Raw genomic sequence first — 16,175 nt, 5'->3', positions numbered from 1 at the left:
TTTCCTCATGCAATTTATTTCTTCTACAGGTTATCGCCATGTTGCTCTTCGGACTGAAGGAAATTTCCCCCACATCACTAGCCATGTTGTTTATTTGTATTGAACTGAAGATCTATGTTCCTGATGGACTAGGAGGTAGAGAATAGTGTTATATTTTCAATCCAAAACATTTTATTTTAACTTAAATCTATTATAGATTTAGCAATGTTTATAAAAAACCATTCTGAGATGTGCAAATAATATTTTTGCTTTAGATGTATCTGTCTGTATAAAATGTTAATAGTTCTAGTTCATTTACTTCCATACTTTTTTTCTAAACTGTATATTTCATGTAAATATTTTCATTATTTTATAAAACAGATTAATAGTTTAAAGGTTTCTAATTGGTAAATTTTCTGTTGCGACTTCCAAGCATTAGGTAATATTTGAGTTATTTAGATGTGAAACTTTCTTCTGACTGGTTGAATTATACCTTTCTGACCATCACCATGGGATCTTGTGATTGATTTGAACTTGAAAAGAGAGCTTTAGAGTGTGTGTAGTTATGTACTTGAAGATCAATGAGTAGAATTTTCAACATCTTTCCAACATACAATATTTATGAGGGTCTAAATGTCAAAATATCCAACAAACAACAAAAGAGTTATGGTTAAAACAAGTAAAATGAAATTTTATTGCCTGTCATATGTGATGATGTTCAATTCATGGGTGTCTGCAAGGGGTGCACTTGCAAACCTCCTGGATTATCAGTCATACATTTCCATAGTAACAGCCTTGATATCATTTTGTCATCTTCTCCTGTCTTTAATATATCCTGTGGATACCCATGATTCAATTGCTAATATTTTTATAAATGAATTGGGTGTTTGCATTGTTTCTGTGGCATTAGGAAAGCATTCATTTAAGACAATAAAACTAGAAAAGTTGTGTTGAAAATTATTGAAAGCTGTGATGACACTAGAATAAAAGATTGATGGAGCTTTCAGTAGCTACTGGAAATTGAATTTTTTTCCCCACTTTCAACACTTATTTTCTTTTGTAATTTTTTGGAAATGCAGGTGTTTCAAGGAGCTTTCTTCAAATGGACCCGACTTATTCATCATTTTTGTTCCCCCTTTCCTTTTTCTTGCCTGATAATTTTGTGATTTATTTAATTTTTCATTCTAGATTTAATGGATGCTTTGTCTGACCCAAGAGCCTTCTTATCAGCTCAGGAAAAGCGAGCTGCACAAATGAAAGCAATGGGGATTGAAGAAGCTGATATTCAGACTAAAGATTTAAAGTTAGGAAGTTCAAAGAAAGAGGAAGAGAAAAAAGGTATATAGAACAGAAGTCAGTCTAGTTGAAAATGAAATACAACAACTTCAGAGTCCTAACTAGAGCACTCCAAGTGAGATTTTAGATAAAGAAAGCTTTTTTAAGTGTTATTAATATTGGGAACAGATAAACTTTACTACAATCTAAAACTCTTAGATATTTTTGAGCAGTATGAAATGCTAAGTACCACAGTGTCTTTTGTGAGTGTGGTAAATTTTCTAAATAGCTAGTAGTTGAAACCTAAGAGACTGCTATTATAATAAACTAAAGTATCAAGGTAGAATGTTTCAAGCCTCAGTCTTTAGTTCTTTGGTTTCTTAGAGTTAGAAATGGCATTTCTTTCCTTGCATCACCATATTTTGTGAAATATTCTAAGAGCAGGCTTTTCACTCAACATGAAATATTTATAATGTGATACTATCCTAAGCAATGGATATACTAAGTAAGAACTAAAATGAGGTAAGTTTTAAACTTCTACCCATGCTTGATGAGAATATTATTTAAGGAACTAAGGTATTGGCTTTTATTTTAATTGGTTTATTAGAACAACATATGGCAGTATTCTCAAGCTATGTCAGAAAGAAATGTTAAACTAGAACTAATTAACGTGAGTAGGGTTGAATTAGGGTAAAGATTAGAGCCTGAGTTCCCATTATGATGTTATACTATATATGTAACTGATATATAGTTATAATGTTAACTGCATGTAGTAAGAGATTAAGTTAATGGAAGATGAAGCTAAGACATCAGGTAAGCTTAGTTAAATTTGGGAGGTACAGTATGGGATGGCAAAATTTCCTGAATGTTATTGTTAATTCTGAGCTGGTTAAGAAAAAATTGGGAAGTTTACAAAATAATTAAGCTACGAGGTTGGATAATATTTCTTCAAAGGTTTTGACAGAGGTTAAAGATTGGCTATGTGAGCAGCGTACTACTTTTTTGTCAATACTTGAACAATGGGCAGGTACCAGAGGGTTTGAAGTTAGCTATTGTATCTACACTTTCAAAAGAAGTGATCAAAAATTGTCCCAGGAATTATAGATCTATTAGTCTTACATCAGTTATAGGAAACGTTTGGAAAGTATGTTAAAAGATATTTTGCAAAGTCATTAAACAAAGTTTAGAATCTTATTGATAGTCAACATGGTTTCACTAAGAGAAAATCTTGCTTTACAAATATTTTGACATGCTTTGAAAATGTTACTGCTTATGTAGATGAGGGTAAGGATGTAGATTTGGTGTATCTGGATTTTCAGAAAGCATTTGACCAGGTGCCACATAAAAAGCTTGTAAAAAAATTGTCTCTTTAGGTGTGGGGATGAGTTAGGAAATTGAATAGAAGAGTGACTGGATGGAAGAAAACAGCAGGTGGTTACAAATATAGTTCAGTCAAACTGGATTAATGTTACAAGTAGTGTACCTCAGGGCTCAGTCTTAGGACCTTTATTCTATTTTATTTATATCAATGACATTGATGAAGGAATAGTTAGAAAGTTAATTAGATTTGCAGATGATATCAAAGTCTTAGGTGATTTTTGCTGATTTACAAAAGGATTGACCTTAACAGTGTTAAGAAGGAAAGGGATCTTGTTGTAATAGTCTTATTAGCCTCTGAGAGGTTCATTGTACAGGTCTCTTGTTAGGCCACATTTGGAATATTGTGTTCAATCTTGGATTTCTTACCTTAAGAAAGACATTGAATTGTTAGAAATGGTTCACAGAAGGATTACTAGAATGGTGCCTCAGATGGAAGGGTTCTTATGTGAGCAGAATCTGAAATTTCTCACATTGTTTTCTCCTTAAAAAAGAAGAGTTAGGGGGATCTGATTGAGGCATTTAATTAATAGTGTTGATGCATCATTTTCTTTTCATATTTAACAGTGAGAATAATAGGACTAGAGAACACAAATATAAATTTAAACTTCCCAGTTTTATTTAACAAGCTCAGAATTTATGCATTTGTTTTATTCAACTTTCTTTTTCATCTATAAATTGCTCAAAGTGAGGAATACTACTTAAGTTTTAATTAATAAAAACTGAAGAAAAAGAATAATTTCATAACCTAGCCATTTCATAATTGTTATATGCAAGCCTTCCTTTATCATCTATGAAGGGGTTTACTCCCATCCTAACATTTTGTTTATCCTGAATGGACTTAAAAAAATCCTTACTGTTATTTTTTTATTTTTTTAGCCAAACATTTTTCGTACATCCTTGCAGATGTCCTGATTTTCTGTTTGGTCAACTTTCTTGATCTCGTGTAATCTTATAAATGGCCTGTAATAACAGTCAGTTTAAATTTCTTACATTTGTGACACTTTTCTTTAATTTTATTTTTTATATTCTTTGAGAGCCAACCTGGTTTTTCACTTGCAGCTGTCCATTTCTTTCTGTAATAAATGTATTTGTTTTGAATATCAAAAAGATTTTTTTATTTAGAAATTTTCCACATTTGCTCAGTGTCCCCAAATAACTCAGCTGCTCAGTCAGAACAGATAATTCATCTTGTATTCCTTCAAAATTTGCTTTTTTGAAATCTGGAATCAAAATATCATTATTTCTGATTTTTATATGCAGCAAAACATCAAGATTGATCACTTGTAACCATTTCTATTTTAGAAGTTAACAGTAAATCTAAAATAGCATTATATTTAGTAGTTCTTGACAAATTGGTGAAGAAATCCATCTTGAACAGCTTCCAGAGACCTTTCTCCCTCATGTTTTGACTCTAGAATTTCCCAATCAATGTCTAAAATTAAAATCACCCATAATTATGACTCCATTAACAGTTGAAATCTTAATCTCACTATAAAGTTTTTTAGAACCTTCATCTATTTCATCTACTTGTCTGTAACAAATTCCTACTAAAAGTTTGTTTATCCTTTATATCAACTAACAGAAAACCAAATGTATTCAGTCTCCTTGCTATTATCCTTAATATTCTCAACGTCAACAGGATGTAACTCACACTTTACATATACAGCCACTCCTCCCTCATCTTTTTACTATTCTGTTCATATTAAATAACCTATAACTATGTATTTCAAAGAAATTTGTCATCAAAATCACCTACATTTAACCAAGTTTCAGTTATTCTCATTATATCAAAATCTTCTATTCCTACCAGTGCCCTAGAGTCATCTCTTTTGTTTATTGTACTTCAAGCATTGCAATAATAACAATTAAGCATATTCTTATAACTACATTTTACTGATTTCCTATGCTAAACTTTCCTTTACATTTCAGTTTTGTGTCATTTATTTTATCTTTACCCTGACCACTATCTAGTCCTAGTTTAAAATTTCCCTCACAGCTGAGTTTAATAGCCCTTTGAAAACATTACAGACTCTTTCCTACTTAAATGTAAACCATTTATTTCAAAGGGTTCCCTCTTTTCACTGAACTAATCACACAAGTGCAAGCAGCTAACCTACTCATATATTTGTTTCAGCTAGCATTTAGCCTTAATGACCCACTCAAAATTTCATCTCTACCATTAGTTCTTGGTAGTACCCCTGACACAATTAATTTATTGCCTTTATCTTTAAATGCTTTTAGCAATCCCTTGTACTTATTAATTAGGTCCTCTGTCATACTCTTCCCTATATGGCTAGCCCCTATGTGCACAACAAAAACTGCATTGTTGGCAGTTATCCTTGTTATATCTCTTGCTCTGTCAATTGTGTCTTCCACCTGTGCCCCAGGGTGGCATAATATAACTCTTTTCTCACTGTTTACTCCACAAACTATTCTAACCACACAGCATGTCAAGGAGTCACCTATAACTATAACCTATTTAAGTTCATAATCCATATCCTTCTCAATCCTGTAGCTTTCCCTCCCTCCAGTAGTTCCTCATCTACATAAACTAAGGGCTAAAATCTGTTGCTGAATAGAATAGGATCTTTACAATTAAATTAACTACTTTCAAGCTTAATACTACCCTTTCTAACTTTGAAATGTTATTTTTAATCTTATCTTATTCCTTCTTTGCATGTACAAGCTTACGAGGGCTGTTAAAAAAATATGTGGACTGTTTGAATTGCGCAGCTCCAGTTGGTTCCAGGGGAATCCACTTGGTGTTGCTAGGTTCGCACAGATCAGCTGATTACAACGCCATTTCCCCGATTGCAGATATCTTCATTTGTGTATTAGCTACGCAGTTTTAAGTGAAGTGCGATTTTTTTCGTTTGGAGGATTTCAGAATGAATGACCTGAAGGAGCAACGACTTGCTGTGAAATTTTGTGTTAAACTTGGAAAATCTGTGACTGAAACTTTTGCTATACTTAACACGGCTTGCGGTGATGTTGCTATGAAGCGTAAGGCATGTTTCAAGTGGCATGAACGTCTTAAGGATGGTCGACAGTTCATTGAAGATGATGAGTGTCCTGGACGTCCTTCCACATCAACTGATGACCAACATGTCGACAAAATCAACACCCTGGTGCGGGCAAATCGACGTCTGACTGTCAGGGAGCTTGCTGAAGAGTGTGGGATATCAGTTGGATCTTGTTACGAGATTTTGACCGAAAAATTGAAGATGCACCGCGTTGCTGCGAAATTCAGCCCTCAGAACTCGTGCGTTTTTGGCCAAACACTGGATCACTGTTCTTTACCACCCCCCCTACCCACCTGTCCTTGCGATTTTTTCTTGTTCCCCAAACTCAAAAGACCCTTGAAAGGAAGAAGATTTAAGATGATTCCCGAGATTAAGACAAATGCGACGAAGGAGCTGGAGGACATTACAAAAGAAGCGTACCAGGACTGTTTCAACAAGTGGAAACACCGTTGGGATAAGTGTGTGCGTTGGGGAGGAGAGTACTTTGAAGGGGTCCCAGACCTGTAACTTCTAAATAAAGTACATTTTGTTTTATGACGTCAGTCCGCGTATTTTTTGAAACAGACCTCGTATGTTCCTCTTGAACTCCTTCTATCCTTTCCCACAGTTTATACTTCTCTTTATTAATTTACTCAACTTTAGTTTGGATAAACCTCCCAACTTTTTCTCCAACCTGCAAGTTCTATATATAAATTGAACAACTCCACTACTAGCTTCCTTTAAAATACATAGTAATTCAGAGTTCTCAGATAAAACCCATTCATTGCACCTAACACACCTAACAAATTGGGAAAGCCTAACCCCCAAACTAGTCTTAACCATTGTATCATATGTAAATTAAAATAAACACTTGATACTATGATTAAATATCAGTAGCCTGTTATTAACACTGTTAAGCCTAAGTTTGACAATTAACTAGTTTTTGGACTGTTTTAGATAAATAAAATGTATTTAATTTGTATTATAATTTTACTGCAAGTTGAATCATAACTAAGTCTAAAGAGCCAGTATGCTTACTAAGCCTGATCTGACATTATATTGTATATTACACTAGTAAAATCTAAAGTAAAAGCTTGTACCTACTATTTTAGTTGCAAATCCTATTAAATTTAGTTGTTCTTGTTTTCAAAACTAATTTCTATAATAATAAAACCAAATAACGTTTAAAAATCCACAATATTACGAGAACTTAGCTTTCTCACATTATGTCTTTTCAAATAGCATCCCATCAAGTTAGCATGTAAGTAGCGCTTAATAAAATAAACATATAAACAGTAGTTGGTTTCTGCTAAACTGAATGCTTTAAAAGGTTTATAGAAAGTATACCTGATCCTATAAAAACTTCAGGAAATTAGAATATGTATATGCAAAGGACTCTTATTTTTCTTATACTTTTCATAAAACTATTCAGATGATTTTAAGATGGAACCAATAACATCAGAAAGCCTCAAGGCAGAAAAACCTTTTCTAAAATTGACCAGGAAGCAACAAAAAGAATTAGAAACTGTGAAGAAACGTCATCAAAAAGAAAAAACTGGAATTCAGAAGCAACAGTGTGTTGCAATTGATAAAATAATAAAAGGGAATAAAAGGTACACCAGCTTTTATTGATAACTACTGAATAATATAATAGCAGAGAGGTGTTTGCAAAGTTTTAAGATAAATATCTGTACCATAAATAATGTGTGCAACCAGTAGAATTAATCTGGATATGTGGAGTTTCATTCTTCACACTTTAAAGTAAACTATTGTTTATTATCTCTCTGATATTACTTTAATTAATGGTATTTATCAGAATGTTTGATATCATTATTTTTATCATAAGGATTATTTTGTGTAGTTATCTGTATTAAGTTTGCTATATTAACTACTGGGTTGATTTTTAGTCCTAGTAATTAGCAGTAGACAGCTTTGACCAGAAATTAATTTTAAGAGATGTAAATGTGCAGCTATTGTAAGTAGTCATTCCATCAACAGAGTATACATTTGACTTTGGTTACTTTAAATATTTCTTTTGCCCTAAAAATGAGGGCAAACTTTATTGTGCAAAAAATATCAGTTTGTTGTATTTAACTCTTCTTCATTTTAATAAAATTAATAGTCAATCTATATCAATGAAAAATTATATTTATGGCATTTTAAATCAGGTATTAATTTTAAGATTATGCTCTCATTATGGAGAATAATCCAATTCAAAATAAAACATCCAGGGATATTTCCTCAAGAAATTTCTGGCCATAATTTGAACAGAGATTTCAGTTATTAAAGAGAAAATTTTCATTTTCAATATCTGAGTTAATATTACCAGATACTAGAAGAGTATTCAGTGTTACTCAGATATAAGTGGCTTTGATTTATCTCTTTATTCACATGCTAATTTACTGATTTACTGTACAGCTTCTTTGTACAGATTATTTTGTTGTCTTGCTGTCATGAGTAGAGAAGCAAATGAAGGCTCTATGATGTTTTTTAAAATAATTTAAATACATAATTAATCATGAATAGAATGAGTAGGAGAAATCCTCACAAAGAGAGAAAATGTAAGTAATAGCTGCTCTCTTTGTCACACATTACCAAAACAAAATCTGGCTTTTTAAGTCTGAGGCCAATTGTTCATTGTGTTTGTCAAAAATGGATATGTATTGGTCACTTTAGCTTCAACTTGTGACCTCTGAGGCAGCAGTCACATATTCTGTATTACTTCCACATAAAGTTATATCTGAACCTCAAGTTTGAAGTTTGTAGCTTTAATGATGTGGTCATGATTTAAGAACAGACCTACAGAGAGATAAACATTCTCACGTATATATGTCGTTAAAATAATTATTATTTGCTATAATAATTTGAGAAACATAGAGAAAATTTACTGACAAGTTATAATGGTTTAATAATAAAAAAGTAAGCTTTTTTAAAATCTGAATAACTTTATATTTTAACTTTTTATTGTTGTTGTTTTTTATTCTGCAGACGTTTTCACATTCAGGATATAATGTATCTGATATGTGCTACCCTTTTTTTGTGCAAAGAGGCTTAAAAATTTATTATATTTCCATTTTGGAAGATTATGTTTTTCCAAAGGGTTTGTTGTGTAGTGCTATTTTTTCCTCTATTGTCATTCATATGTAATCTTTCTTGTTAAAAAGGTTATTCTAGAAAATTGTTAAAAATTTCATATTAAAATTTTTCTACCCAAATCTTTTGCTTTTTAATATCTTGTAAGTAAAAGCTCTGTAAAAGGATTTTTGTCATTTGTTTATAAAATTAATTTTCATTAACATTTTTAATAATATTTTATGTAACATTTCCTAGAGAAGACCTAGCAAATGACCCTCAGGTCCGAGAAATGGTGGTAGACCAAATGAAGCAGTGGTCCGAGATGCTTGAGAGACACCGTCGAGAGGAGTGGGACCTCTTGAAAGCCCACCTCCAACAACAGGGAGATATTCTTAAGAGACTAATGGAGATTGCCCAAGCTGGGCAAATGAAACAGTTGGAAGTTAAATTTGAAAGGTTAGAACAGTATGATGATGACATAGGTATAAATGGGTCAAACTAATAAGGTTAGTAGTGCAATAACATAAGTTGGGTGGTTAATCTTATGCCGATCTATGAAAATTAATTTAAAAAAAAAGATAATGCATATGTTTAGTAATTAGGCAATTAAACAGAGTAATAGCAGGAATATATATATACACACACACACACACACACACACGAATGAGGACACATATCTCCATATCAAAGAAAAAAAGTTAATTATGAATCAATGAATACTGTAGAAAACTAGTAGTTAGGTTCTTTGTTTGTAATTAAGCATGAAGTTACACAAAGGGCTGTCTATGCTCTGCCAGCCATGGGTAATGACACTTTTCTAATGATATAAGTCTAAGTGAATCCAATCAGGAAAAAATTAATTTAAAAATATTTAAATAATAATAAACTATTATTTTGGAAACAGAAAACATTAATACTCAAAATCTTTTCCTCTGTTAATCAATAAATGAACATTGAAGATTATAACTTGTTTCTTTTTTACCACCTAAAGTAAATGTAACACAAAGTAGCTAAATACTGAGGATACTGAGAACAACAAACATGTGCATGCTTCTGTCAGTTGGTGCTAATGTTTACAAAATATATGTGGTCCACAAAGACCCTGACAAACTAACAGAAGGTTAATATGAAGTTTATCTTAAACATCCTTTAAAGTTTAGTTTGTTACAAATAACCTTTACTCCTGTTTTAATTTAATTTCTTTATGATCTGGTTAGTTCATCTAAACTGGATATTACTTGAACAGGAGTCAGTCATTACTTCATATGATTTTCTAAAAAATATAAAACAATTTATGTTTACAGAGCTAATATTTAAAAGATTTTAAGAAAAAATTGCATAATTTGTTTACATTTTGAGATTTATGTGAGGAAGAATATTAGACTTTGTTTTGAACTGTGCATGGTGTCCAACTTTGTCCCTTTAATGTTCAGTTGAGGATTTCTTGAATTTACTAGCAGACTGAACATGTGAGGGTTTCACAATCCTTGGGCAGGGCAAGCGAGTGTGGGAATGAAGTGAAAGTGTTACATTTCTATAATTATATGAAGAACAAATAGCATATATGAACAACACATTTTTTTACAAAGTTGCAGTCACTGTTTGACGTTGGCAAAAATGTATACCTTTTACTATTAAATTGAAAACCTAAACTTAATTTCACAGCATAAATCTATTGTACCGAGTTGATTGCATGGTATGTCACATAGTAGTGATAAAATGTTGAGGTATTACAATAACTTAAAATCAGGAGGTGATAGACAAATTTTGACTACATTTTTGAAATCAACACCATTAAATTACACAAAATCACTAGCATTTTCTCCTGTAACAATTTTTTTGTTGTCCACTGTTATGAAAGATTGACTTGCATATTTCTGTAACTTTGAAGAAGGAACTACATGGTCCTTTTAAATGTGTACAACTAGTCTAAAGTATGTTTAGTAAGGTGCAACTATGTCTATTATAATTAGTACCTAGAAATTAAAATGTTGAGTTCAGTGGCTCTATTAAGTAAGCAAAGAACGAGTTTTAGGTACCAGGTAGTGATGTGTTTTAATACTGTTACAGCTTTAGCAAACTTATAATCCATTGTACAACTGCATAAATTTGATTGTACCACTTGTAGTTTGTTTCAAATTATGATGTAAAACAAAATGTTTCTAGCTACTATACGTAAAAGATTAATGGCTATAATTGAAAAGATTGTTCTCTGTCAGAAAAGATGCTGTGGGTCTACTATTTGTGTTACCTTAAAAACCTACTTAACACCAGGAAACTACGGAAACAAGTTTTAATTACATGAATAAGTCATACTTCCATTTGTAAGTGTAATACTTGTAACTACCTTAAACAAAAACTTTGTTTAAAACAATAAATCTGAATAAAGTTTTTTTATTTTTTTGTAGGGAAAATAAAGAAATGAAGACTAGACAAGCTAAAGCATCTGTAGAGACAGCAAGAGAAGTTGCAAATGATAAAACTCTTCGAAACAAAGCAGAACGTGAGAGGTAAGAATATTCAGTGGTCCTCTGTATAGCTATAGTACTTTTGTGTTTATATAAGGTGAACATTGTTCCAATCTTTAAAAGGATTGATCAGAAAAAGAAAGTATCAGATTAGGTATTTTTCTTGTACATCATCGAAGTTTATCATAGATGATCCACATAATTCAGTTGTTATTCATCTGTGACTTTTTTATTTCTAATGGGCATCTGCAATTGCAATAGGGGTATAAAAAACTCTTTCTTTATTCATAGAATGCTGCAAAAAATAAAACTGATGTAATTTTCATTGTATAGGAGGTTACGTGAAAAGAATAGCAACAACACCAAAAAGTTTATTGAAGAACGGAAGACAGCAGCTCTAAAACAAGGAAAAGAACGTGAAAAGCTGAAGAAAGTTCATGAAAAACAAGTGCAAGATCTCACCAAAGACATTGAAAATGTATGTTTTACCAAAATAATTTAGAATATCTAGATAATTTGCATTGTAAATACTCAGGTTACATAAAGCTTGTATGTACTATTTTATAAACAGGAAATAAAAGAAATATTATAAGATACTGATTCTCATCTGGCATTATAATAACTTGTAAAGATACATGGAGTTCTTTGATGGAAAACAAGAGCTAATCCTATAAATAAAGGAAAAGACTAATTAACTGTAAAGTGAAAATAAAATGTCTTGTTGGTTTAAAAAATGTTGCTAAGTTGGTAGCATTGCCAACTTCTGCTCCAGGTTCACTTGAACTGCTCATTAGTGATAGTTTGATCATACTTATTTGCTGCCTACTTTTGCTGTTCATTGTGACTGTAAGATTTGTCACATAGAAATTAAAGTTGGTGATGGATTGATTTATAATCAAACATAGGAGACAGAAGCAGGATTGAGACGATGTATGACAATATTAGAGATTATATCAATATTGTTAAGCCTTATACTACTATGATATTAAGAGATGAGGTACCATATGGATGAAGGTCCATGTAATTAAAATGATTAAGAACCATTTTTTTTAAAGTATGCAGAATTTGCAGGAAAAATTAACAAAATATTGGACTGCATTCAGATGATAAAGATGGACAAAAATTACAAAATGATTACACATTGTGTGTAGCAACAGTTTTAGCACTTTGATAATGTTCTTATGTAAATCATTGAAACCCATAAAATTTTGAAGGCCCATATGCTTACTAAATATCTAAAAAAATGTTATTAGTATTACTCCAACTTCTTATTTTCTTCTACAGTTAAAAAATTGTGTGTGTAGGTTATTTTACTTACTTATTGTTAGATCATGTATTGAATCCTTTTTTGGGGCCACCTTCTTTAAGATGTTTTCATAAGCTTAAAATATTATCAATTGAAACTTTATTAACGATGGTTAGTGCTTTTATTTTTGTTACCCATTTTATCATCACATTTTTCTAACACTTATCTTAGGCAATAGAAGTGTACAACAATGCTGAGACTGAATATAGATTAGCAGCAAAAATGGAGTGTTTCATCTGATTTCTTGAAGAGGTGAGATTATTGTGGATGAACTTTTACTTCTAAGTGTAAAGGAAGATTGCTTTGTGGTATGGCTTTGAACTTCTTCACATTCCTGCATCCTGTGGAATTCACCATCTCTTCTCTTTTTTTGACTTATTATTTTTCAATTTTGCTAAACATCTTTTTATGTAACTTTTTGTCATATTTTTAAAATATTTCTATTTTTCAACAACTACTTTTATGTGTTTAACAAATAATACACATGTAATATTCAGTGCTTATCAATATCAGCAAAAGCTCTGCAATTTTTTTTGTTACATACACATTTAAAATATTTTATTTTTTTCTTTTATTGCTATCATTTCTATATCAAGTTAAGGTCTTGGAATTTCTGTTAAAATATATATAATATTACACGTTATATGTAACATCAGTGTGTTTCTTATTTCCAAATTCAGCATTTATTAGAAAATAATAATTGTTCTTTATTTCTTGATATTTGTTTTCCTTACAGAAACATTTCTGAACTTAAGCAAGTCTTGTCTTCTGTAGTTCAATGTAATTTTAATTTTTAAACATTCCACTCTTAATTGAATAGTAAGATATTTCTTTACATTGATTACTGTTGTGTAGAAACATTTATTTCAGGTTCAGTTAGAATTGGAAAGTAAATTATCATCTTAACTTTTTGCATATGCTGATGGCAATGAACCTTATTGTCTTATGATAAGGCTATCACACTATAAGAAAGAAAAATATTATTGGCTACTGTATATTGTTAATGTTATCAATTTGTAGGAACATGTTTTTATTGTCCCCAACATTTCTCTGCTATTCTTGATTTTGAATTTGTAATTTACATCGGAAAACAACAGGTTTATATGAAATTAAAAATGGATTGAAATAGGTATCATTTTTTACATTGAAACAAATTTTCTAGTGTCTTACATCACAGTTAGTTTTACTGCTTTTTGTCTTTATTAAATCATTCTAATTTCAAACTTGTGTAAATATAATTAATGTATAGATGGTGATAAACAGGAAAAGTATGATAGTAAGTTTATGTAGAAGTTGAATATTAAAAAACTACCATATTACGTAATTATTTAAACTTGTTGAAGTTAAAGTTTATGCTCAAAAAGGTATGAAAAAATAATGTCACTATCTAAATTGTATATAATGATTGATGTATGAAGTTGCTGGATTTAATGATTCAGTGTTTAGTCCAGAGTATAAACAAATTACTGTGAATTATTCTTTTCAGGTTCTAGTCAAAAAACACTCATGATAAAATAGTATTTTTAGTTATTTTATTGTCTTTTCAGTTGTAAATATAGTACATCTGAGTCTCATGATGTAGTTTATTCCTTTATATTAAACAGTGATTTAGTACAATTATGTTAAGACATTTATTGCTTCTATTTATTTTCATGGTTCTCACACATATGTGTAATAATATTTACTGCTGATATGATATTATGATTGTTCATTTTTAACAATATTGTTATCTATATCTATCAAAAATAATGCTGTATGTTGACCAGCCATATTGTTCTGTATGTTTGTGTTAATTTTAATGCCTTTAATATTAAGAATAAACCAAATGTTTGTTTCCTGTTTTCATACATTTATATTTATGTTAGTGAGTTTTGGATGACTGTTTGCTTAGAAATATTTACTTGTTGAAATTCAAGAGGAAATTATCAAATTACATCTTCCATAAATAATAGTTTATTCATGTATTCTTAAGACAGCTAATATGGGTATTAAAACTTTAATTAGAATAAAACACAGAACAACGTTTCCATCTTCTTAGGAAGATGACCTAAGAAGGTTTAAATACTGTTTTCTACTTTATTCTAATTAAAGTTTTAATACCCATACCAGCTGTTGTGAGAATACATTTTAACTTCAAGTGGGTTTCTCGTCATCATGAAATTATTTAGTTTATTTAGCAAGATTGTAAATGTTTTATTGTACATGTATATGTACTATTTAAACAAAAATATTAATACAAAATTCACAAGCACAATTTAGTTGTTGAAGGAATGATGTAAAATAATTTTAGGTTTTCATAGTTTTAATAATTATTTTTACTTGAACCATCACTAAATTAATTTAATCATAGTTATGATCTCTTTTATGTTGTTTTTACTATATATGCATCTTTTTAATAAAAGAAATTATTTAATTTTATTTATGTCTTTTTAATTCGTTTTTAATTCAGAAACAAATTTAATTACATGTTGTCATTTAAATCAAAAGTAGGAAAACAAAATTTGTATTTGAAAAAAAAATTGTTAAAGCTACTTAAATTGGAAAATTACAGTTTCACTTACTCAGTGGTAAGCTTAAGATCTTGTAACACTAAAATATGATCCCCAACAGTGAGCACGTCTTAAGTAGTCCATTGTGTAGTTTTGTATAACAGCATTTCAAAATTTACAAATCATTTTATAATTATTAAAATTAATTTTTCAATATAATAGAAGGAAATATTGACCCAAAGTGGTAAGTAATGAGTAATGGACTTTTTTTCTCATTATTAATAACTGTGCTAGCACATATTGTTTTCCCATGCATCACAACAGTTATTTCAAATACTTAAACTTACTTCACTTACTGGTGTGTGATTTTGCCTTTCACATTGTACTAGACACTCAGTAGAGTGGTGTCAATAAAGTTGATAACATTCACAAGTAAAAATTTGAGCTTTAGTGCTAAAGGCAGTTCTGATTCTGTTTTCATCATCCCTTTCCAGATCAGGACTGAAATATTGAGCTTTTGGACATTTTTTAAAGTGTCCAGACATTTGTCTGTTTGTGGTAATGGTGTTCACCCATAGAAAATTAAAACAGAACCTCTTATTGCCATCCTTCATTTTACTATTAGTGATGATCTCACTCTATTAGAAGGTTATATGATTGTATCTTAAAACATCTCAGTGTTGGCTACATCCCTAGCACTTCAGGGAAGCCTACACAAGGATTATAGTGACTGACTGTAATTCTTTTCAGTTGATCATTTTGCTCATCAAATACATTAGTGTACTTAGCTAGCAGGTTACTGAGATTTTATTGCTTTGTTGATTCTATATTACTGCTGCAGCCATCAGCAATGGTCTCAGTTACATTGGTAGCAAAGTATTCATTTTCAGATATGGTACAGCAGAAACAATACTAGGACTACAACAAGTATCTGCTACCTTCACTTTACTTGCTACCCTGATGACCATTCTAGTGGGAAACCATGTTGTGAGTTGTTTAAAAATTACAGACTAACACCAAGACTTAATCACCCAATAAAGAGATCACTATACATGTTACTGATGCCTGCTTTTCAAATAGAAGATACTGTCTCATCAGCTGTGTTACAGAGTGCCTATGCATTCAATCTTATCTGCAGTAAACCTGTACATCACCTACATATACAGAGGCACTATTATTCCCTCCACAAAATATGCCTTAG

The 16,175-nt window shown here is 30.8% G+C and overlaps 1 protein-coding gene across 1 annotated transcript in view; it reads left to right on the top strand.

The window, feature by feature from the left end:
* The window catches only part of LOC143225714 (1-phosphatidylinositol 4,5-bisphosphate phosphodiesterase-like), a 75,987-nt gene extending 61,090 nt beyond the window's left edge, over positions 1-14,897 (top strand). The window contains 8 exon segments of the mRNA XM_076455599.1: positions 30-67; positions 69-135; positions 1,168-1,317; positions 7,069-7,249; positions 8,967-9,167; positions 11,120-11,221; positions 11,513-11,657; positions 12,657-14,897. Coding sequence (XP_076311714.1) covers positions 30-67; positions 69-135; positions 1,168-1,317; positions 7,069-7,249; positions 8,967-9,167; positions 11,120-11,221; positions 11,513-11,657; positions 12,657-12,725 — 953 coding nt within the window. The 3' untranslated portion in view covers positions 12,726-14,897.
* Positions 14,898-16,175: the final 1,278 nt, after the last annotated feature.

The sequence above is a fragment of the Tachypleus tridentatus genome, chromosome 9 (assembly GCF_004210375.1).
Source record: "Tachypleus tridentatus isolate NWPU-2018 chromosome 9, ASM421037v1, whole genome shotgun sequence".
NCBI classification, from domain to species: Eukaryota; Metazoa; Arthropoda; class Merostomata; order Xiphosura; family Limulidae; genus Tachypleus; species Tachypleus tridentatus.
Note: the sequence above shows the minus strand (reverse complement) of the source record. Positions and strands in the feature narration are given on the sequence as shown.